Source organism: Anguilla anguilla, chromosome 19, assembly GCF_013347855.1.
Source record: "Anguilla anguilla isolate fAngAng1 chromosome 19, fAngAng1.pri, whole genome shotgun sequence".
NCBI lineage: Eukaryota > Metazoa > Chordata > Actinopteri > Anguilliformes > Anguillidae > Anguilla > Anguilla anguilla.
Window position 1 is genome coordinate 1,697,147 of NC_049219.1, and position 26,308 is coordinate 1,723,454.

Below are 26,308 nucleotides of genomic sequence, written 5' to 3' on the forward strand. Positions count from 1 at the left end.
AAGTGAGAATTATGTAACCAAAAAAAAAGTTAAAAAAAAATGTATCCAACATGTAAAATATATTTCATTAGATTTAATTTACATATTATCATCAACTAAAGAATCAAAACCAGAGATCCAAGACTGTGATCATAAAAGAGCAAGGCAGAGCTGAGAAGCAAGGCAAATGGCACAAGATCACAGGCTCACTTTTGCTTTACAGGCCAACACTTTATTTCAATTTTATTTTATTTGTATAGCGCTATTAACGAAGGAGCTTTGTCAAAAAGCAGCTTTACAGAGAACCGGCCCCTAAAGAGTAAGCCTAGGGCAACAGTGGAAAGGAAAAACTCCCTAACTGATAACAGGAAGAAACCTTGAGCAGAACCGGACTCAGAGGGGGAACCCATCTGCCGTGGACAGGCACTGGTTTGTTGTGGAAAATCAACAGTGGCAGGAGGCGGGGGTGCCCAGCTGGTCTAGCTGGTCTAGGGCTGGAGCTCCGGGCCAGGGGGGGTGCTCAGCAAACTTGGGCTAGAGCTCCGGGCAGGTGCCCAGAGCTGAGGAAGACGAGAAGAAAAACATTCTTAGGGGGTTCAAATGGTAGATTAGCAAGCAGAGCAGAAGAAACAGAGGTGCCCACATGCGATAAGGGAAACCCCGGCAGAATGAGGCTATGGCAGCATAGCTAAGGGAAACAGAGGCAGGGGCCAATGCAGCCATGAGGGCAGGCTTGAGACAGTCATCACCAGACCATGACCAGTTCAGCTTAACACAGCACTCCCAATGATGATCCAGTGACAGTACTAACCGCTCAGTCTGCCAGAGACTCTATAGCTATGCCCACCACGCACTCCTGCCCCTCAAATATAAGAGACTAAAGATATATGTTTTGAGCCTAGCTTTAAATAAGGTGATAGTGTCTGCGCCCCGAACATGGGCAGGCAACTTGTTCCACAGGAGGGGAGCACGATAGGAGAAGGCTCTACCACCTATGGTACTTTTAGATATTCTAGGAATAACAAGGAGGCCTGCACCCTGCGAACAGAGCGTTCGTGAGGGAATATAAGGAAGAAGTAAATCATTTAAGTACAAAGGGGCAAGCCCATGTAAGGCCTTAAAGGTAAGAAGTAGTATCTTTATAGTCTATTCGGAATTTTACTGGCAAGCAGTGAAGCGATGCTAACACTGGGCTGATGTGCTCGAATCTCCTTGTTCTAGTGAGAATACGAGCTGCTGCATTTTGAATTAGCTGGAGCCCTTCAGAGAGGAATTTGCACATCCAGACAAAAGAGCATTGCAGTAATCTAATCTTGAAGTATCAAAAGCATGAACTAGCTTTTCTGCATCATGTAAGGACAGTATTTTCCGAATTTTTGAGATGTTTCTCAAGTGATTAAAATCAACCCTGAACCAAGAGAGTGTCTGTCCACGGAGGCCTGCAAGATTTTCAAGTCTATCCAGAAGGATGAGGTGATCAACTATGTCAAATACTGCACTTAAGTCTAAAAGCACAAGTGCAGAGATGCAGCCATGGTCGGAAGCGAGGAGTAGGTCATTTAGTACTTTGACCAGGGCTGTTTCAGTGCTGTGAGAGGGTCTAAAACCAGACTGAAAAACTTCCAATATATGATTGGAGTGCAAAAATGAACCAAGTTGTTTTGAAATGGCCTTTTCTAGTATTTTAGAAAGGAACAGGCGGTTCGAGATAGGCCTGTAGTTAGGTCATTCACATCCAAGTTTGGCTTCTTAAGAAGGGGTTTGATGGCAAGAGTCTGTGGTATGTGTCCAGATGCTAAAGACACATTGACAATATGTAACATTGGTGTTCCAATCACTGGTAATAGCTCCTTGAAAAGCTTCATAGGGATAGGGTCTAGAAGACAAGTAGAAGATTTTGAGGAATTAGCTATGGCATTAAACTCCATGAGATCTATTGGAGCACAAGAGTTCAGATAGGCCGCCTGTCTTTCTGAAGATTCTTCTGAAGATTCTTCTGAAGATTCTTCATCCATGCGTTGAGCGGATGGAAGGGCAGACCCTATATGAGGGGTGGTAGGAGAACTTTGAATCTTGCCCCTGATTTTTATAATTTTGTCATCAAAGGGTGGGAGCCAAGAAAATCCCCACAGTGCACAAATGAGCCTGGGAGCTCATTAATAAAAGCATTTGCAGTCCTGGAGGAAAGCTTACAGTTAAGGTAGAATGAAGGATCTGGTGACACATGACAGACTTGTGAAAGTTGAAAAGTAATTAAATAATGGTCTGATAGCACAGGGTTTTTAGGCATACCTGCTATATTTGCTATTTCTGTATCACAAGTTAAGACCAGATCAAGAGTATGGTTATGAGAATGTGTGGACTGATGTATATGTTGATCGAAGCCAATAGATTCAGTGATAGACAAGAGTGCTGATCTGAGAGGATCACCTTCACTATCCATGTGAATATTAAAGTCCCCTACAATTACTACTTTATCTGAATTAACAACCAGGCTGGAAAGGAAATCAGCAAACTCAAGTAAAAAGCCACTGTATGGCCCTGGTGGCCTGTATACAATTGCAAGGATAAAACTGACTGCTTTTTTGTCTTTTGTCTGGATGTGCAGAACTGAGAACAAGCACTTCAAAAAAGTTACATTTCAAGCCGGATTTCAAAGTAGCAAAAAGATTAGAATGATATACAGCAGCAACACCACCGCCACGACCCTTCAGACGGGGAACGTGAGTATAGCTGTAGCCAGGAGGGGTGGATTCATTTAAGGCAATATACAGTTTTAAGCCAAGTTTCAGTCACACATAAGATTTCAACTTGGTGATCAGTAATTAATTAATTTACAAGAGTTTCCTTAGGGGCTAGTGATCTGATATTAATTAATCCAGTTTTTAGCTGAGTTTGGTCAGCCGCATTATTAGTAGAATAACAAGGTCTGATTTTTTGGAAGATTAGCCATACAAACATCCCTATGGTCTTTATTGAACTAACATTTGTCCTTAACTTGGACTTGGACAGGTAAACACAAGTGTTACACTTATTCTTATCTAACCCAGTTTGGTGAAGTAGTTTGAACTGTGTTTGTGTAGAAAAAAGAATCCCTCCTTTTAAATGTCAGTCAGTTAAGGACGAATGTTGATTGAATCAAATCCATGTTTTTCAAAAGGGGGGAAGAATCCCCCTTTTATCCCTAGTCCATGCATAGATAATTTGTGAGTGGGAGATGACCAGAGAGAGCCTGCTCAGTCTGTACCCCTCTTACATTGTTCAAGAAGATGAGATATTTTTTCAACATAATGATTAATGTAATGCTGGGTTTGGTTTGGGAGAGGCAAGTGTGGTTATGAATGAAATGTTTGTGTTACTGTATTGTGAGATTAGGTCAGGCAGTAAATGCACCATGTTAGAAGGCCAGTAGTGCCACCCTGGTCTCTGCTTTATTCTGGTGTAGGCTGACCCAGAATCCAATAGTGCCTGTAGACAGAGTGAAAACAGGAAGGTAGAGGAATTGTAGGATATAAGGGGTGTCAGGGTGAGGTCTTCTCAGGGGACTGTTAAAGTGCCTGTTTTTGAGGTAATTCTGTGGCTTATCTCAGGCTAAACTCTGGCCTGTACAAGGTTCTGAAGTTTCCTAAACCCTGGAAAAAGTTAAATGGTGTCTCCTTGGACAGCACCATCAAATGTATCACTATTCCAACAAAATGAACTCAAAGGCATCCTTAACAGTTCCTGCATAGCTTTGGTTTCACTACCTGGTTATATGTAACACCAGCAGAACAGACAGACTGCACTACATGGTTATATATAACCTTAGCAAAACAGACAGACTGCGCTACCTGGTTACATGTGAACAGATCACTTTTTTGCATTCCTGTTTCTAAAGTGAATCTGGCTTTTGCTGTGTATTGGCTTGCAATGCTGTGGGAAGTTTCTCACAGTTACCAGCAAAAGTAAAGATGCAGAGCCTAACTCACTATCCACCCTGAAAGATGTGTGTTATTTCTTGCCTCTTTACTTTTGGTTGTTTCTGTGCCAAATGTCAGAAGAAAGGGGGCCATTTGGGTAAGAATTTCATCTGTAGACTGTCAGAGTTCTGTCGAACAGGACGTCTAATTCTCAGGCCCAAAGTGCTCCAGTTGGAGATTGGAGCAAAGTCATTTTCCTCAGAGCATCACAAACTTCTCAACATCACTCTTCATCACTCAATGTGATTACTGTTACATTGCACATATCAGATTTTACAGTATATTGCGCTATTTAATCATACAATAATATATAAACTCTTCTTTGCAGACTGAACAACTGTGGCCTCACAGAGAAGTCCTGTAAAATTGTGGCCTCTGCTCTTCAGTCATCACACTCACCCCTGAAAGATCTGGACCTCAGCAACAATAACCTGGGAGATTCAGGAGTGAAGCTACTCTGTGCTGGACAGATGAGTCCAGACTGGAAACTGCAGAGACTGGGGTGAGTTGTGCTGTGTACTTCAACAGCAGTTGGCTTTACTTATCTTGCTAGGCAGAGGGTAGAGGTTGCACAGTGTCATTATATAGCAGGAACACAGGGAGACTCCTCACTGCTATATAGAGCACTGGGTCATTATATAGCAGGAACACAAGGAGACTCCTCACTGTCCTATATAGAGCAACGGGTCATTATATAGCAGGAACACAATGAGACTCCTCACTGCTATAGAGCACAGGCTCATTATATAGCAGGAACACAAGGAGACTCCTCACTGCTATATAGAGCACAGGGTTATTATATGCACCTTTAGCTGCTCCAAACAAAACTGGCACCAACCCACCATACTGTCCATAGCCCAGCTCCCAAACACCATCTAAAAGCACCCTCCCCTTGGCCTGGAAGCTAGGCCTCTTATAGAGCCCATGGTTAGGTAATGGGCCACAGCTGATGTGATTGCAATGAACCACAGCTGCAGCTATACCGTCTGTATGACCGATGCTGCCCCCTGGTGGACAGCACCCAATTCTCTTCCTGGCATCACATGTTAAACAGGCAAGAGCTTTGAGGATATTCTGTGGAGCACTCAGAACAACACCAATTAATGCATTACTAATGAGATGGGAGAAACACCACTGAGGCATAGATGGGTAAAACTTGCTTTGCATAACTGGATTAAGTTTAAATGATCTAGTGTAGATCACCCTGCTAAGCATCCTATTGTGGACGCATGGGAAGTGGACATGCAAGGGCAGAAAGAGGAGAAAAGCTCTTATTAATTGTGCAAGTATGCAATGGGGAAAGCTACAATAAAAGGGGAAAAGACATGGCTCCTTCAACCTGCTGGTCTGTCATCTTCCCTTGGCTTCTTCTGGATCCTGTAATAGACCTAGCTGTATTAGGAAAGAAAAGAACTGACACAGAGGGCCTCTTACAGTAAGTTCAGCTGAAGCACAGCTGCAGCAAGTGTGGGGCAGATATCTGCAGATCCTCAATATCACTCTTCATCACTCAACATGATTACTGTAACATTGCACATATCACATTTTACAGGATATTTTCGCAATGTTAAAATACAATAATATATCAACTCTCTTGCAGGCTGAACAGCTGTGGCCTCACAGAGAAGTCCTGTGAAATTGTGGCCCCTACTCTCCAGTCATCAAACTCACCCCTGAGAGATCTGGACCTCAGCTACAATAGCCTGGGAGATTCAGGAGTGAAGCAGCTCTGTGCTGGACTGATGAGTCCAAACTGTAAACTACAGACACTGGGGTGAGTAGTGCTGTGTACTGTGTGACCTTAACTAAATAGAATTAGTGATTATGGATCTGTGCAGTGAAATATAGGGTTGCCAGGTTTGTGGTTTCTGACCAGTGGTTTCAGTGGAGTCTGTAATATCAGGTCACAGGTGATGACTGAATGCTGAATGCATGATTGACATTGTAAAATATTGACCACTTCAGTATAGTAATATGTTTCACGTCTATCATAATATAACAAAAATGACATAACATAACATAATGACGAGAATAGGCCATTCAGCCCGACATGCTCGCCATCTTCCTACCTACCACTAGTGCTTGGTTTACCTACAAACTAGATAGTATCCAGCATCGTATCAAGCCCGGTCTTGACAACCCCCAGAGTTTCTGCCTCTACTACATGACATGCGCCAAGCTATTCTACACAGTGACTACTCTCTGTGTGAAAAAATACTTCCTAACGTCGGTGCGGAATTTACCTTTTGCTAATTTCCATTTATTCCCCCTCGTCATACTAACAGGGCTGAACCTGAAGAATCTCTTGTAGTTCACTTTGTTGATCCCTTTTATGAATTTAAAAGACTCAATAAAATAACCCTGAGTCTACTTTTACTAAGCTTGAAGACGTTAACCATCTGAAGTCTTTCCTCAAAACTTTTATCTTTCATACCAGGAACCAGTCTGGTTTCCCTTATTTCAACCTTTTCCAGATCCTCTATATCTTTCTTGTAGTACAGTCCCCAGAACTGCACACAATTCACTAAGAGTGATCTGACAAAGGTATTGTATAAAATAAGTATAACTTCCTTGGATTTACAGGGCTCCAGACTAACTTTTTACATTGGTTGCACTGGTGCACTAACTTTTTCATTTAGGTGCACCAGCACATAATTTAGTTAGACCCAAAATTTTTCACCGCGCCTTTTGGCAGCGTAATAATACATTTTAAGTGTTACCTTTTTTGTCAGTTCCCATACACATTGGTAATTTCTTAACACATGTAAATGATTGTAAACAGGAATAAAGGTGCAGATAAATGTTTTTTCTTCATTTAAATCACAGCACAAACAAGAAATTGCAATAACCTCAATTGTTTAAAAAATAAACTTAAAAAGTGCTGATGTTTAAAGTGCTTGACAAACTCAAATAAATAAATCAAACTCAAATAACTCAAATAAAAGTGTGCGCTGCTCCCGGAGGAGTACAGGGCGCGGTTTCACACATACACACTAGTGATGCGCGGATCGGCTCTGACGTCATCCGAATCCACATGTACGCATCCACCCGCCACCCACCCGAACAAATTATTTTCTCCGATTTAGAGACCCGCACCCGATCACACATTACCGCTATTTCTCATTATTTCGCAGCTGTTGCATATGACATACCCAGCACTTGACTCGTCATTCACTAAATCGCTCCCACACAGAACCTTTCTGCCCTTCCTTTTTTAATTCTTCTTTTTTAATTTTCTCTCTGATCTTTTTTCCCTCCATTGCTGCTTAAGACAAATGGACGCTGCAATTGGCGCAACGAGAGTCTAGTCTGCTAATTCACGCCTGACGAAAAATGAAGCTTAAAATATGTTCACATTTTAGAGAATGTAATTAATATTTTCCTCGTTAATGATGTATTATTTCACCCACCCGTAACCCATCCGCTATTAATCAGAATGTTAATTTTTATGACTCGGCCCGCCCGATCCGCAGATTAACCGTGGTGCCCGCGGATATAACTGCGATCCGCACATCACTAATACACACATGCCTTATTTTTTTCCCCACCCGCATTCAGCGAAGAAGAATATCAGGGTCAGAGCCAATCAGAGGTAGAGTAGGGGCGGGTCTTCGCAGAATGCGGGTGGGAAAAAAAATAACGCTACACACACCCAGACAGACCTGCTAAATGTCAGGTGCACCGGTGTGACTAATGAAAATGTTCAGTCGCACTTGACAGATTTTTGGTCGCATGTGCACACAAAATGGTCGCACTCTGGAGCCCTGATTTATACTCACTACTATCCCAGCATCCTGTTGGCTTTTTTACTGCTACAGCACAGTGCCTAGAACCTGAAAGGATTTGATCAACTATTACTCCCAAAATTGAGCACATTCCAATGTTGTTCCTCCCATAAAGTAATCTAGCCTTGTGTTATTATTTCCCACATGTAGAACTTTACATTTAGCTTTATTGAGTTTCATTTGCCAGGTTTCTGCCCACTTCTGGATTCACTTCTGTCATATATTGCAGTCTTCATCCATTCCCATTATTCACTACCTGCTATGAACTCTAATGAAATCCATACTTATACCCCACTCTCTTTCATACGCTGACCTTGTGATGAAGATAAGTTGTACTCCTTCACATTACACACCTGTGTGTGCTACAGGGTTGTGGTGTTTCTGAAGATATTGAGCATAAAATGAGATATTATCAGGGCCGCGTTTACCCATCTTGAGGCCCTGGGCTACGCAACTCAGAGGCCCCCCCGCCGTGGCGACGCACGCACGCACGCAAAGATACGCAACACAAGACAACCCCATAATAAGCCAGTGCAAAGAGGCCATGGGAAAATACACACCAACGCCATACAAAAGAACGCCAATTATAGTCATACTGCAAACACACAACGGCAGGATAATCAAAATTCGAGCAGTTTTATCACACGGCAAACAGTCCACAAAAGAAAAACAACATTCTAATTCTATTTGTATGAGAAATACATATGGGCATCGCTGAATAGAATATCGTAGTCATTTTTGTTTATAAACTACACGATAATATTCAAGACTTAAACTAGCATATTTTTAAAAAATCTGACTCACCAGTGATGTCATTAAAAGGCCTTTTTCCTGCTTTTCTTTGATGCAAAATCCTTAATTAAATCCTTAAAATCCAGCTGGCGCAGCAGATCATGCTCAATGGACAGAATGGTCAACCCGTTCAGTCTATTTTCCTCAATGGATGCCCTCAGTCTGTTCTTAATAATGCCCAACTTGAAAATGATCTTTCTCTGGTGGCATTTGAAATAGGAAGAGTGAGATAAATTCGGAGTGCAATGTCCACGTTTGGGAAAGCACTTTGGAGTTGTTTCTCTCTCAGTAAGACCATCAGGTTTCTTGGTGACAGATCGTCAGTTGTTGTGTCACAGAATTTAATGAACTGAACAAGCTCATCCTCGAAAACATCCTGTAAATCGGTGCTATATTTTTTCTGAAGATTGCGGCTTGCTTCGCGTATTTCAGACACAGACAGGCTCTTGAGATGGGTTAAGAAGCCAAAATAGTCGCAAGTCTCTGTGTAGGACTTATGTCTTGCTTGCAAAGCACTTGTTAGTTTGTCAATTATGACTAAAAATACCTCGACATGAAACTTCTCAGCTCCAATTAGAATGTGGTCAGGTGCACTGGAATCATCTGCTCTCCGTTTTCTCTTCGCCTGCCGAGTTACCACAGACCTGTATTCCTGTGTTCCTCCCATTTCCTTGGCCTGCGTCTCCAGGTCTCCAAACTGGTCGCGTAAACCTGCCACGAAATCTGACAGTGATCGCAGCATATCCACAGCCGTAACGAGATCCACATCTACCTTCTGGAGGATAGTACTCGTTGTCTGAATTCTTTGTAATACTTTGTTCCACAATATACACAAGAAAGCTGTCTCTAATCGGTTCATTTTGTTAGCCAGAGAGCGCGCCTCGTCACGCGTGAGAGCATTCTGAGAATCATCATCTGATATGTTTATTAGCGAATTCAATATATTTTTATAGTTTACACAGAGAGCTTTGGTGGCCTGGGCGTGAGCGGCCCATCTCGTGTCCGACAGTCCCTTTAAAGTCTCTATGCGTTTGTTAACATTGGGCTCAAGTCCATCCATCATAACCTTCCATCGGCGGGGTGATCCCGAGAAAAGATTGAAGAGTGAACAGATCTGAAAAATGTGGTTGTTTCAGAGCAGCAATCTACACTGTTCACTTCACTAAATTGAGTGAGTGGGCTGCACAAGGTATCCACTCAGCCAAAGGATTTACTTCTAGAATACGGGCCCTCTGTCCTTTGTACACACCTGATGTGTTGGATGCATTATCAAAACATTGTCCCCTACAATTATTTATATCAATATTCATGTCATTTAGCACGTCTGTAACGGACTGAAAAAGAGACTCACCGGTATGACTGTATATGGGCAGGAATTTTAAAAAATGCTCGAAGACTTTACCTTCCTGAGAGACATATCTTATCACGAATGTTAGCTGATCAATATGGGTTAAATCTGGGGTTGAATCAACAACAAGAGAGAAGTACTTTGCTTTCTGCACCATTAGAATAATTTCAGCTTGAACTCGCTGTCCCATAATTGCAGTGAATTCATCACATATAGTGTTGGATAAATAGGAAGTAGACCCACTCCCCTGGTTTCTATATTTCTTTATATGTACGGCAAGAAAGGGGTCGAACTTGCTGAGTAGCTCAAGTATTCCCAAATAGTTGCCATTGTTAGGGGAACCGAGAACTTCATCGCCTCCTCGGAATGCGAGACCTCGTTCTGACAAGGACTGTATAACGGAGACAATTCGTTTTAGGACCTCGCGCCAATACTTCCCCTCCTCTTCACAGCGCTCCTTAAGTTCGTTGTCAATTCCGTGCACCTGTGTGCGAGCGAACCAGATGAGCATTGCATTTCGATGAGACTGGCTTGACTCATGCTCTTCAGTCCGACAAGAAGCATGTTTCCAATCAGAAAACCCGGATTGAGAAAAGGCAGATGGTGTCCCGCCGAAAAGCCGACAAAAAAAGCGATATACATTACCGGTTGTTGGAGAATAAACTAACCACTCACGGGTAACACTCTCCCCATTACGCAGATTACGCGAAAACAAGGTCTTACTCAATTGTCTGTTCTGATTTTTATACGATCGTTCTGATGCTGTGAATGCTATGTCTTTATTTTGACATGACAAGGATGCTTTTATTCCTTTGCTCACCCAATAGCTACGCAAGTTTTCGGTAACGGGTCCCTAACAAGCTACATCAGTGGATGTGGCTCCACATGTTGCATCTTTCCTCCCGACCGTGGCGCCTGCACCTGCTAGCGGAGTAGTTTCGTCAGCAGCACTGACAGTGCTGATGTTATCAGTGTCTCCGGAGCCGGGTTCCAGAGAAGGCGTACTCGATGCTAACAGGGTTGATGTCGTGGCTGTGCCATCTCTGCCTGGTGACGGCGGTATAGTTTCCGGAGAAGGCGGCTGGGTTTACTGAGTTGGTGTGGCGGGACTTGGGTTAGCATCTGCATCATCGTCAGAGTCAGGGCATGTGTCAGGGAAGGGATCGTTGTTGATGTCGTACTATTGGTCGATGTGGTATGTGTTCATCTTAGGGGAGAGTGTCAATCTGATCAACATGCAAGCTGCTGTTTAGGTGCAATGTTACATCACTTAGTTTTGTCACTTTTCTGTGTTTCCAATTCAAAGCTGAAGTCTGGATTTTAGAACATTTAAAATCAACAGCAGTTGGCTTTACTTATCTTGCTAGGCAGACGGTAGAGGTTGCGCAGGGTCATTATATAGCAGAAACACAAGGAGACTCCTCACTGCTATATAGAGCTCAGGGTCATTATATAGCAGGAACACAAGGAGACTTCTCACTGCTATATAGAGCACAGGGTCATTATATAGCAGAAACACAAGGAGACTCCTCACTGCTATATAGAGCTCAGGGTCATTATATAGCAGGAACACAAGGAGACTTCTCACTGCTATATAGAGCTCAGGGTTATTATATGCACCTTTAGCTGCTCCAAACAAAACTGGCACCAACCCACCATACTGTCCATAGCCCAGCTCCCAAACACAATCTAAAAGCACCCACCCCTTGGCCTGGAAGCTAAGGCTCTTATAGAGCCCATGCTTAGGTAATGGGCCACAGCTGATGTGATTGCAATGAACCACAGCTGCAGCTATACCTGTCTGTAGGGCCGATGCTGCCCCCTGGTGGACAGCACCCAATTCCCTTCCTGGCATCACGTGTTAAACAGGCAAGAGCTTTGAGGATATGCTGTAGGGCACTCAGAACAACTCCAGTTATTGCATTACTAATGAGATGGGAGAAATACCACTGAGGCATAGATGGATAAAACTTGCTTTGCATAACTGGATTAAGTTCAAATGATCTAGTGTAGATCACCCTACTATGCATCCTATTGAGGACTCATGGGAAGTGGACATGCAAGGGCAGAAAGAGGAGAATAGCTCTTATTAATTGTGCAAGTATGCACTGGGGAAAGCTACAGTTAGAGGGGAAAGACATGGTTTCTTCAACCTACTGGTCTAACATCTCCCCTTGGTTTCTTCTGGATCCTGTAATAGACCTAGCTGGAGGGCCTCTTACAGTAAGTTCAGCTGACGCACAGCTGCAGCAAATGTGGGGTGGATATCTGCAGATCCTCAATATCACTCTTCATCACTCAACACGATTACTGTTACATGGCACATATCAGATTTTACAGGATATTGCGCTATTTAAACATACAATAATATATCAACTCTCTTTTGCAGACTATACAGCTGTGGCCTCACAGAGATGTCCTGTGAAATTGTGGCCTCTGCTCTCCAGTCATCAAACTCACCCCTGAGAGATGTGGACCTCAGCTACAATAGCCTGGGAGATTCAGGAGTGAAGCTGCTTTGTGCTGGACTGATGAGTCCAAACTGTAAACTACAGAGACTGGGGTGAGTAGTGGTGTACTGTGTGACCTTAACTAAATAGATTTAGTGATTATGGCTCTGTGCAGTGAAATATAAAAAATGCTTTCTCTCTGTTTACTCCTGTGTCCACCAGCATTCTTTCTTTGTTCACATTGTTCTCATCCCTCTCTTCTAACTGCTCTAGCACAACAAAGAAAAGCAGGATAAACCCTCATGAGTCTTAGGGTTGCCAGGTTTGTGGTTCTTGACCGGAATGTAAGTTTTCACTGGAGTCTGTAGTATCAGGTCACAGGTGATGAATGAATGCTGGATGCATGATTGACATTATAAAATATTGACCACTTCAGTACAGTAATATGTTTCACGTCTATCATAACATAACAAAATTACATAACATAACATAATGACGAGAATAGGCCATTCAGCCCGACATGCTCGCCATTTTCCTACCTACCACTAGTGCTAGGTTTACCTACAAACTAGATAGTATCCAGCATCGTATCAAGCCTGGTCTTGACAACCCCCAGAGTTTCTGCCTCTACTACATGACATGCGCCAAGCTATTCTACACAGTGACTACTCTCTGTGTGAAAAAATACTTCCTAACGTCGGTGCGGAATTTACCTTTTGCTAATTTTCTTTTATGCCCCCTCATCATACTAACAGAGCTGAACCTGAAGAATCTCTTGTAGTTCACTTTGTTGATCCCCTTTATGAATTTAAAAGACTCAATCAAATAACCCTGAGTCTACTTTTACTAAGCTTGAAGAAGTTAAGCATCTGAAGTCTTTCCTCAAAACTTTTATCTTTCATACCAGGAACCAGTTTGGTTTCCCTTCTTTCAACCTTTTCCAGATCCTCTATATCTTTCTTGTAGTACTGTCCCCAGAACTGCACACAGTTCTCTAAGTGTGGTCTGACAAAGGTATTGTATAAAATAAGTATAACTTCCTTGGATTTACAGGGCTCCAGACTAACTTTTTACATTGGATGCGCTGGTGCGCCTAACTTTTTCATTTAGGTGCAGCAGCACATAATTTAGTTAGACCCAAAAATCACCGCGCCTTTTGGCACCGTAATAATACATTTTAAGTATTACCTTTTTTGCCAGTTCCCATACACATTGGTAATTTCTTAACACATTATGTAAATGATTGTGAACAGGAATAAAGGTGCAGATAAATGTTTTTTCTTTATTTAAATGACAGCACAAACAAGAAATCGCAATAACCTCAATTGTTTAAAAAAAAAACTTAAAAAGTGCTGATGTTTAAAGTGCTTGACAAACTCAAATAAATAAATCAAACTCAAATAACTCAAATAAAAGTGTGCGCTGCTCCCGGAGGAGTACAGGGCGCGGTTTCACACATACACACTAGTGATGCGCGGATCGGCTCTGACGTCATCCGAATCCGCATGTACGCATAAATCATCCACCCGCCACCCACCCGAACAAATTATTTTATCTGATTCAGAGACCCGCACCCGATCACACATTACCGCTATTTCTCATTATTTCGCAGCTGTTGCATATGACATACCCAGCACTTGACTCGTCATTCACTAAATCGCTCCCACACGGAACTTTTCTGCCCTTCCTTTTTTTAATTCTTTTTTAATTTTCTTTCTGATCTTTTTTGCCTCCATTGCTGCTTAAGACAAATGGACGCTGCAATTGGCGCAACGAGAGTCTAGTCTGCTAATTCGCGCCTGACGAAAAATGAAGCTTAAAATATGTTCACATTTTAGAGAATGTAATTAATATTTTCCTCATTAATGATGTATTATTTCACCCACTCACAACCCATCCGCTATTAATCAGAATGTTCATTTTTATGACTCGGCCCACCCGATCCGCAGATTAACCGTGGTGCCCGCGGATATAACTGTGATCCGCACATCACTAATACACACATGCCTTATTTTTTTCCCCACCGCATTCAGCGAAGAAGAATATCAGGGTCAGAGCCAATCAGAGGCAGAGTAGGGGCGGGTCTTCGCAGAATGCGGGTGGGGGGAAAAAATAACACTACACTCACAGAGAGACAGACAGACCTGCTAAATGTCAGGTGCACCGGTGCGACCAATGAAAATGTTTAGTCACACTTGACAGATTTTTGGTCGCATGTGCACCCAAAATGGTCGCACTCTGGAGCCTTGATTTATACTCCCTACTATCCCAGCATCCTGTTGGCTTTTTTACTGCAACAGCACAGTGCCTAGAACCTGAAAGATTTTGATCAACTATTAATCCCAAAATTGAGCACATACCAATGTCGTTCCTCCTATAAAGTAATTGAGTTTCATTTGTCAGGTTTCCACCGACTTCTGGATTCACTTCTGTCATATATTGCAGTCTTCATCCATCCCCATTATTCACTACCTGCTCTGCACTGTAATGAAATCCATACTTACACTAGAGCTACTATGGTTACTGCATTACCGCGGAAACGCAATCACGTGTTGACGACAGGGAAACTTAATGCTACAAGGCATAGGTGGCTTGCTGCCCTAGCCACATACGATTTTGAAATAAAATATCGCCCTGAGAAGATCAATGTTGAGGCTGATTTGCTTTCCTGAAACTGGACACTGAGACGTGGAGAAACCTTTCACAGGGTGATGTGAAGGCAATTTGTGGTCGTGTGCATGTGCAGGAGTCTAGTGACAGTGATGTGTACTTGACAGACAAACTAGGTGTTCCAGCAGAAGGTGTTCCTGAGCTGTATGCTTTTGCAACTCATCTCAATTGGGGTCAGCTAGAACAGTTCACCCGAGAAGACTTGCGAGAAGCGCAGCTAGAGGACAGTGTTCTCAGAGTAGTTAGAGAGGCTTTGAACACAGGTCAGTGGCCGGCAAACTAGGGCTGCCACGGTTACTGCATTACCGTGGTAACGCAATCACGTCACGTCCACCGCAGAGTCAAGCTGATCACCGCTTCACCGCTGGGTTTTGTTTTTTTCCCGTTTATTTTAGGCGAATTGTTTCTGTTCCAATTTTTACTTGTAAAAGTTGTGATCTGAAATAAATGCAATGCAATTTTAAAAATAATTATAATTGTAATTGTGTAGCCTATTTTCTTCACTCCATGTGTTCGAAAGTTTTCACTCACAGTTGCGCAGTTAACGTTCTGATCGGAGAACGTGTCACCCAGAACGTGCTTTGGAACTGTTGGATACGGAAAGTATTCGCTTCAAATTAGGCTAAAAACATGGATCTTGTAGCGAAACCCAACGTTACTTCTCCTGTTTGGGAACATTTTGGCTTTGAGCCCGATGAAGATAGAAAGCCAAAGAATTTGGGTGAGGCAGTGTGCCGCATTTGCAGCAAGATAATCAACGTCATGCAAGGAAACGGGACAAATCTGGCATCACATCTTAGGACCACCCACCGTCCGTTATACGATGCAATGAAAGGCACCCCATCTACCTCGGGAGGTACCGGCTCGGCACTACGTCAGTTAGGAGTCTCAGAGGCATTTGCCGGAGAGACTAAATACAACCGGGACAGCAACAAGTGGCGAGCACTTACAACAACTGTAACAAAGTGTTTGGTTGTGGAGATGGTGCCCTTCCGGACTGTAGGAAAGCCATCATTCCGAGCTATGCTTCAGTCCCTCGACGAGCAGTATGAACTGCCGGGCAGAACCTATTTTTCGGAAACAGCCATTCCAGAAATGTACTTGAAAGTAAAAAATGAAATCGTAGCCGGAGGTTTAAATTATTATTTTTTATGGCGGTTACTGCAACGGTTTGAATGGCTTCGCTAATTTTAGCAGTAAGGAAATAAATCAATACCGCGGCAGCTCTAACTTATACCCCACTCTCTTTCTCATGCTGACCTTGTGGTGAAGATGAGATGTACTCCTTCATCATTACACACCTGTGTGTGCTACAGGGTTGTGGTGTTTCTGAAGATGTTGAGCATAAAATCAGATATTATTACTGTTGGTAAAATCAACTATTGGTCGATAGGGTAGGGTCGATAGGGATATGTGGTCCTGTTCTTTTCCCTTCTGAAGTTATCATTATCCCAGCATTATTCTGCAGTTCCCTTTGAATGTCTTCCCTTTTCAGTCCTGTTACGTTCCCTTGCTCTGTGAGTCTGCGTGCATGTCTTAATCCTGCAGGTGGAGCTGATTGCTCTATCAAAAATATGCAATCTGTTAGTCACGAAAAGACTGTTTACGATTACATACATTTGGATCCTTTGATGTGCACACACATTACAGCACCCAAAAATACTTATGGTAAAACAATGTGTTTACATATCACCAAAACAAACTTTTATTTGGCAATATCTCCCAAAATGTTTATCAAGATCCCTCACCTTTCGTTGGAGAGAAAGCAAGGGTCATTCTGAGTGTTAAAATTTTTGGTCCTCCATATACCTGTAGTACCAGTCAATGGCAATAATCAGTTGTGGTGTTTCTCTGCAGCCAGCAGATGGCGCTGTAGTGTATTTCATTTGCCGCCTTGGTTACATTATTAGATGAAGATTGAATGTTTTTAAAATATAAAGATGTTTGTAGACTGAAGGTGAGGTAAAGTACACCATAGTGATCATACTAGTGCAGTTTCTTGTGTTAGCAAATGAAATATGTTTGCAATCATGTTGTGTCCCATGTGATATCATCGCAACATGGAACAGTTTTGCTAATGAAATCCTTGCAGGAAGCCCCCAACCTTGAGTTGAATTGGGTCCTTATTTTTAGTTATTTTTTGTTAATTGAGCCAAGTGATAACCTTTTTTTTTGTGGATTAGTCAGAATATTTTATGAACGTAATTAATATAAACTCTTGTTTTTGTGTGTACTGTGTACATCCCAGGAATGCACATACTGTACAAATAGGAAATTCCACATTTATCTGCTGCCAAGGTGCACAGTGTGACAATTAGCAGTGAATTTCAATTGTGTGTGTGTTTGTGTGTGGTTGTATGTGTGTGTGTCTGTGTGGTGTGTGTGTGTGTGCGTGTGTGTGTGCGCGCATGTGTGTTGTGTGTTTGTGTGTGTGTGTGTACATGTGCATGTTTGTGTGTGCATGTTTGTGTGTGTGTGTGTGTGTGTGTGGTCTCTCCACAGGCTGGGTTGGTGTAATCTCACAGAGGGCTGCTGTGATGTTCTGGCTTCAGTCCTGCGTTCTTCTCACTCAGAGCTGAGAGATCTGGAGCTCAGAGACAATGAGCTGCAGGATTCAGGGGTGAGAGCGCTCTCTGCTGGACTGGAGGACCCACACTGTAAACTGCAGAGACTGGGGTGAGTACAAACACAAACCCCTTCAATCAAAAAGGGTTCCAATGTGACACAAAACAGCACTAATGTTAATAATGACTAAATATAGCACTGATATTACTAATGTTTTTAATGTTAAAATAGACAAGAGAGTTATTTTTCTTCACAGAAATAAAGCAACTTTTTCCTGTTCTTCCTCTTGGTAGAAACACATTTTAAATCTGACATCAGTTGGAATAAACATATTTTTGAGAAGCGTCAAACTGGTTCTATTCATACATTCTTCAAAATTATGAAAATTAATTGAATCTGATCAAATTTAGTTTAACTGGTCATTTTCTTAAATAGGCATGATTAATTCCAGAGCCCTGTTATTTTATATTGAGCTGTAGATGGGGTTTGACACACACAGCCCTGTTAGTTTATATTAATGTGCTGTAAAGTAGCACACTGCTAGGTGTTTGACACATACAGCCCTGTTAGTTATTATTAATGTGTGTAAGGTGTGTAACACACTGCTATGTGTTTGACACACACAGCCCTGTTAGTTTATATTAATGTGTGTAAGGTGTGTAACACACTGATATGTGTTTGACACACACAGCCCTGTTAGTTTATATTAATGTGTTTAAGGTGTGTAACACACTGCTATGTGTTTGACTCACACAGCCCTGTTAGTTTATATTAATGTGTGTAAGGTGTGTAACACACTGCTATGTGTTTGACACACACAGTCCTGTTAGTTTATATTAATGTGTGTGAGGTGTGTAACACACTGCTATGTGTTTGACACACATAGCCCTGTTAGTTTATATTATTGTGTGTAAGGTGTGTAACACACTGCTATCTGTTTGACACACACAGCCCTGTTAGTTTATATTAATGTGTGTAAGGTGTGTAACACGCTGCTATGTGTTTGACACACATAGCCCTGTTAGTTTATATTAATGTGCTGTAAGGTGTGTAACACACTGCTATGCATTTGACACACACAGCCCTGTTCATTTATATTATTGTGTGTACGGTGTGTTACACACTGCTATGTGTTTGACACACACAGCCCTGTTAGTTTATATTAATACATGTAAGGTGTGTAACACACTACTATGTGTTTGACACACACACAGCCCTGTTAGTTTATTTTAATGCATGTAAGGTGTGTGTGTCCTCTCTGCAGGCTGTCAGGCTGTAGAGTCACACAGAGAGGCTGTGATTCTCTGGCTTCAGCTCTGTGTTCAAACCCCTCACACCTGAGAGAGCTGGACCTGAGATACAATCACCCAGGAGACTCAGGTGTGAGAGGGCTGTCTGCTGCTAAACTGGACACACTCACACTGCTGTAAGTACAGAGAGTTTCCACACTGCACCTCACACACACACACACACCTCAGAGAGCTGGACCTGAGACACAATCACCCAGGAGACTCAGGAGTGAGAGTGTTGTCTGCTGCTAAACTGGACACACTCACACTGCTGTAAGTACAGAGAGTTTCCATAGTGCACCTCACACACACACACACAAAAGGAGTTGGGGGGGGGGGGGGGTGGCATGGATGGCACTGTACAAACCAGCGTTACTCAAGAGAGTTGGGGATCTCCTGTGGAGGGTGCTGCATGGGATCACTGCAGTAAATAAGATGTGGTTGTTGTAGTTAGGGGTTTGATCAGGGACACAGTGATGGTGGAGTTTCAGTATTACAAAGCAATGGAGAACCTGAGTGTGTTTCAGATTATGTGTGTTATAAGGGTGTTTTATGTTCAGTGGAGGGAGGGGAGCTGTTTTTGCACATGGAACAGGGTGAGTGAATGGAATAAGTTTCCTTTCTGACAGATTTGTGTTTTTTTCATATGATCGTGGTTTTGTGTTTTATTGTGCCTTTGTTTTTATATATGTGATGTCATTGGTGTGTTGAGAGTGGAAATAAAGGATGGTTAAAATTCAGAATTCTGTTCTGCTGTTCTTACAGTGTGGACCATGGAGGAGAGAACAGGACCAAACCCGGACCCAAGAAATGTGAGTCTGTATCGACAGAACACTTTGCATAGATACGCACTCTGCTGTGTGTGTGTGTGTGTGAGAGAGAGCGAGACTTCTCTCTTACACACATAAACACACAAACAGAAACACACATGTACACAAACACACACACAGAGGTACTATGACAGTTGTTTCTCTCTCACACACATAATAAGGTGAATATTAATAATGATAATTAATCTCATTAATGTCTCTGGTGTGCAGACGGCTGTCAGCTCACACTGGATCCAAACACAGCGCAGAGAAACCTGTCTCTGTCTGAGGGGAACAGGAGGGTGACACACTCATCGAGGAGAGAGGAGCCATATCCTGATCATCCTGAGAGATTTGAGCGCTGGCCCCAGGTTGTGTGCAGAGAGAGTGTGTGTGAGCGCTGTTACTGGGAGGCTGAGTTCAGTGTGTCTGAGGGGGAAGGGGTTGATATAGCAGTGACAGATAAAGGAATCAGCAGGGAAGGAGGGGATTCTGACTGTGTGTTTGGATTGAATAAAAACTCCTGGAGTCTGCGGTGCTTTCATTACGGTGACTCTGATAAACTCAGATACTGTGTCTGGCACAATAAGAACCGAACAGACATACCTGCCCCCGCCTCCCCCTACCGCACAGCAGGAGTGTGTGATGATGATGATGCTGGTAAAGGAGTGTGTGTGTACAGGGTAGGAGTGTGTGTGGACCGTCCGGCCGGCACTCTGTCCTTCTACAGCGTCTCTGACTCTGACACACTGACCCTGCTGCACAGATTCCACACACACTTCACTCAACACACACTCCTCTGTGCTGGATTTTATGTGCGTGACGCCTCAGTGTCCCTCTGCCAGCTGGAGTAGAGACACACACACACGCACAAATATGCACGTGCACACAAACGCATACACACACACACACGTGCGCATACACACTCGCACACATGCACGCACACACAAATACATACACTCATGTACACACACACACACCACATTCATATACCCACTCACACACACACACCACACACACTCATATACACATACACACACACACTCAGATACACATAGACACATACACCCACATACACACATCCACACACACACATACATTCACACACACCCTTGCTTTCTCACACTCATGCACACGCACTCACACACCTACGCACGCACACACTCGTGCACACACACTCACACCCAATCACACACATGCACACACACACCTACACACATGAACACACACAATCTCTCGCACACACGAACAAACACATTCACCAGTGCACTCTCACGCGCACACACACATGCATACATATGTACACATGCTCATAACCGTATGCACACACACACTTTCTCTCTCTCTCATACTCAGTCACTCACACACACACCCTCTCTCTCTCACACACACACTCACATCCACACACATTCACACAAACGCACGCGCACACACACACAAACTCATGCACTCACGCACGCACACATACATGCGTGCAGAGACACAAACACGTGTCAACACACACATTCACATTCCCATACGCATGCACACACATGTATAAACACACACACACACATTCACATTCCCATATGCATGCACACACATGTATAAACACACACACATTCACATTCCCATACGCATGCACACACATGTATAAACACACACACATTCACATTCCCATACGCATGCACACACATGTATAAACACACACACACACACATTCCCATATGCATGCACACACATGTATAAACACACACACATTCACCAGTGCACTCTCACGCGCACACGCATGCATGCATACATACACACGCTCATAATCGTATGCACACACTCTCTCTCTCTCTCTCATACTCTGTCACTCACACACACACACACCCTCTCTCTCACACACACACACTCACATCCACACACATTCACACAAACGCACGCGCACACACAAACACATGCACTCACGCACACACACACATGCCTGCAGAGACACAAACACGTGTCAACACACACACTCCACAGTGTCCCTCTGCTAACTGGAGTAGAGACGCACTCCAACGCATGCACACACACACACAGACATATATATACACACACTCTCATGTACAGATACACACACTCAATAACACACTCACACATACACACACTCACGTATATACACACACACACACTCGTATAAACATACACACACACTCAATCACACACTCACACATATATATATACACACTCATATGCACCTAGACTCACACACATGCACTCACACATCTACACACACTCTCGCACAACCAGTCACACACACACCCTCTCTCTCTCACATACACTCCATCACACACACACATACTCTCACACACACCCTTTCTCTCTCAGTCATGCACACGCACTCACAAATACATGCACTCATGTTTACTCATGCACACGCACTCACAGACCTATGCACGCACACTCTCTCACACCCAGTCACTCACACACACCTACACACGGACACACACAATCTCACGCGCACACACACACACGCGCATGCACACATACACGCACTCATACACACACACTTTTTCTCTCACTCAGACACTCACATACAGTATACAGAGACACATTTTCACAAACGCGCGCACACACACACATTTATGCAATCACGCACAAACACAAACGTGTCAACACACACACATTCTCATTCCCATACACACGCACACACACACATGTATAAACACACACATTCTCTTACCCATACGCACACACACACACACACTCATGCACTCACACATGCACACACACACATTCACAAAGGCACTCTCACGCACACACACACATACACATACATACACTCATTCTCTTGCACGCACACACACTCAAATAAACAATCACACACACATTCACACAAACGCATGCACACACACTTTCTCTTACCCATACACACACGCACCCGTGTGTACACACACATACTCATGCACTCAATCATACTCTCACACATGCACACATACATACATGCGTGCACACGCACACACATTCTCTTACCCATGCACACACACAATCCGGGCACACACATACTCATGCACTCACACACATACACACACATGTTCACGTCCACAGTCACTCCCACAAACGTACGCATGTATGCACAAACATTCACAAATTCACGCACACAAACACACTCTCACCCAATCACACACACACACACACACACATCGACACACTTGCAACCTTCCTTGACCAATGCCTTACCAGTGCAGTTTCAGCTGTGCCCAATATTATATATATATATAACCTCAGTACAGCCTAACCCCTGTACATAAGAGTATTATCTTTTAGCAGTTCAGGTTAAGCACTTGCTGTCTAAATGTGATATTGTTTTACATTTTAATACATTTATATTGCAAATGTTCAAGGTGTTTATGTACTTTTGATTATTAAAACATTAATATAACATTGAGTGTAATAATGCCAAAAGATGGCAGGGTAAAATGTTTTTGAAGTAATAATTCTGTCTCCTGTATCTGCATCTTTTTAAAAAGAATCCAGTGGCAAAGTCCTCCACTTAAATGTGCATTTTACTAGTTTTTACAGTTGCTTTCATTCATTTTCACAAGAGTTCCAATGTGCTAATTTCTGTTGGCAAATGCAGCTGATAGGGAGAATGCAGAATGATCACTGCAGTGTAGTTATTTCCTTTCAATACTGTAAACAATGATGGATTGAGTTTCCTTATTAATTCTTTTAGGATTTTTTTTTTTTTTTTTTGCTTTAATTTTCTGTATTTTCAGACAATAATATGCAATGATTAAACCTGAATTATTAAAATATCAAATGTTTTGCTGTTGTTATTTATTATTGTGTGATGTATTGAACTCCTGTGACACAGTAGTACTTATTTCATATTCTGCATGGGATTATGTTTGGGCTCAATTTGAGTAGATCAGCATGGGGCTAAAATCTGCAGTTGAAGCAATGACATTCATCTACAGTAGTGGAAATAAAATCCATTATAAGAGAAATTGTGTAGTGTCTGATGAATGCTTGCTTCTGTTGCTGTAACCACAACTCAATACATTTTGAAAAGGCACTGCTTGTCTATTGAGCTGGTATGTTTATGTTACCTCTCAAATAAATTATTTTCCTGTAGGTTTGAACCTGGATCTGCTGCACATCAGTTGAATGGATTAGACCACTAAGCCAAAACCAGGGCAGAAGTTTGCATGACATCCAGTCTCTGAGATGTTCCTGAGACCCTACAGTTTTTCTAATTTTTTCAGATGCATTTCTGATATCTGCAGTCACACATTACAAATGCATTACAGTATGTTATGATTGCTTTGGCTCAATGTGGAAAACTCATCAGCCTATGAGCGGAAACGCCTGAAGTACTCCGACCTGGCAGTGGAGTGTGAGTGTGTAAGGAGTGTAAGGAGGTCGGTTAGAGAGCGACAGTATATACAGTGGAGGTGGGACGCTGGGGGTTCACCCGCCAGTCAGTGCTCTACCTTCTGGAGAACACGGGCATGGCAGGGGCAAGGCTGAGGAGGGCAGCTAGAGGGCTGGCTGAGGAAGCAGAGAAGGGGGGCTGGCTCAGAGAGGGGGAGGAGAGTCGGCAAACACCCACTGCACCCAAAACAACAGCAGAGGGTGGCAGCTGGTCTTCTGGATCAGTTTGAGCCTCTTTGTGTCCCTGGAGTAGAGGCTCCCAGCCCAGCACACACAGGTGTAGAACAGGACACCGGCCACAATGATCTGGTAGAACATGGCCAGCATCCTGCTACACACACCGAAGGAGCGTTGCCTCCCCAGAAAGAAAAGCCTTCAGTCTAGTAGGGCCTCCAAAGACACAGACCACAGTATCAAACCATCTATCTATATGATCATGTGAACATGGTGTATATGTGTTTGTGTGTGTGTTTGTGTGCGTGTGTGTGCATGTTATGCATGTACGTGCTCTGCGTGTACAATAAAAATTAGCATCTTCAGTGCATCAACCAGTGCAGTGTTTCTTTGAAATTACACCCCCATCATCATGCTAAATGGAATTTAATAAAACCATTATGTGCTGTGGCAGGAGCTTGAAATAGTCAAAAATATCAGAGTATTTACTTTTGCTATCAGACCTGTGGGCTGTATTGGAATACTGGAAACACAAAGTGGATGCTTTCCGCCATCCGGTGGTCTTGTGACGCTACTACAAGGGACTGAACTCCAGAGGGTGAGACTCAAGGCAGAAGTTGGGAGTTTCTAAAACGTTGACTGCTTACTCCGGTTCCCTCTGTCTAATATAACATTTTTTGTAAAAATCTGAAACTAAGCCCTAATATAGGAAATCAGGAAGGGTGAAAATATTTTTCATGGCACTGTACATGAGGTAGACAGGTTTTCTTTAACAGGCTTTAATATAAGGGGCACCAGCGAGACACACACTACACAGCCTGCAGAGGAATTCTCAGAAGTTTTCTAATGGCACACACCAGTATGGAGTATATTATCTTAACAGGAGCGAGCTTGTCTGAGTAACCTTTTCCCTGTTGTAATTACAGCAAACACCCATGTGATAGAGCCACAGCCATGACATGACCTTATGTTTAGTCTTAAGGCTTTCCTTTAAAAAATTAAAATCAGCTTTGGTATGATAACAAGCCTACACATTAATGGATTATTTTACTCTGCTTGGATGAGAAAAATAAACATTTACCACATTTCAGCTTGTGCGCATGTATATTTTGTAATGGAATAGAGCACAAAAGCTGTTTTTCATGCCGGAGGAAGACCTTTCATAAGCAGCTCTGACATGCATTAGGCTACATTACATTACATTACATTACTGGCATTTGGCAGACGCTCTTATCCAGAGCGACGTACAACAACGTGTATAACCATAACCAGGAACAAGTATGACGAAACCCCTAGAGAGAAGTACCGTTCCAAGTGCAGGGAACAACCGCATAGTTCAACTTGGACCCTGAAGGATAAAGTGATTAATACCAACACAAACGAGAACAGCAACAACGCAGTCTATGCAAAAATACAAGCAGTAGATAAGACAAGTGCATTAACTAAGTCACCTACGAAACAGCTACCTAGTTACAACCCTAAGCTTAGAGTTAATTTAGAGGTTACAGGGAGGTAGGGAGGGATGGGGAGAGGTGCAGCCTGAAGAGGTGAGTCTTCAGTTGTCGCTTGTGCGGTTCTTTATTGGTGTGTCATAATCCAGCCTGTCTGTTTGTCTGTTATTCCATCACACATTGTTGGTCATACATTTCATGTGCTGGTACTGTGGTTTATTTTTTAGCACATTGCTATTTAAAAAAAAACAAATGTGCTTTTCTAGGAAATCTAGTGGACGTGGACAAGGATGATGTGTTTGCTGTGTGTTCTGCTCTGCTCCTCTGCAGGGTTACCTTTCACAGTGCGGTGCAGGTGAATTCGTCCCGCCTCCTGGAGATCAGCATGGCCTTGTACAGTGACTCATCTTACGCATACAACTACACTGGCCCTGTGGAGCTCCCTTCTGCAGAGCAGCTGTACATCCAGGTGACCCTGCACTGTGAAGACAGCCTGGCCTACAACATGAGCCTACAGCTGGAGTCCTGCTGGGCCACACAGACCACAGACCCACAAGAGGAGAAGAAGGCTTTTTTCCTGAAGGGGGGGTGAGTTCTCTCATATTGAGGGCGAAGGAGGGAGGGGGGTGTGGAGGTGGGGTTGAGTTCTGTGTT

The 26,308-nt window shown here is 43.0% G+C and overlaps 1 protein-coding gene across 1 annotated transcript in view; it reads left to right on the forward strand.

Annotated features, from left to right (window-relative positions):
• Positions 1-20,404, forward strand: part of LOC118218882 (NACHT, LRR and PYD domains-containing protein 3-like) — a gene marked incomplete at its 3' end in the record, with an annotated part of 393,893 nt that extends 373,489 nt beyond the window's left edge. The window contains exons 10-14 of the mRNA XM_035401609.1: positions 5,539-5,712; positions 17,486-17,659; positions 18,813-18,974; positions 19,603-19,649; positions 19,878-20,404. Of these exons, the coding sequence (XP_035257500.1) occupies positions 5,539-5,712; positions 17,486-17,659; positions 18,813-18,974; positions 19,603-19,649; positions 19,878-20,404 (1,084 nt within the window). The remainder of the gene's footprint in view (positions 1-5,538; positions 5,713-17,485; positions 17,660-18,812; positions 18,975-19,602; positions 19,650-19,877) is intronic.
• Positions 20,405-26,308: the final 5,904 nt, after the last annotated feature.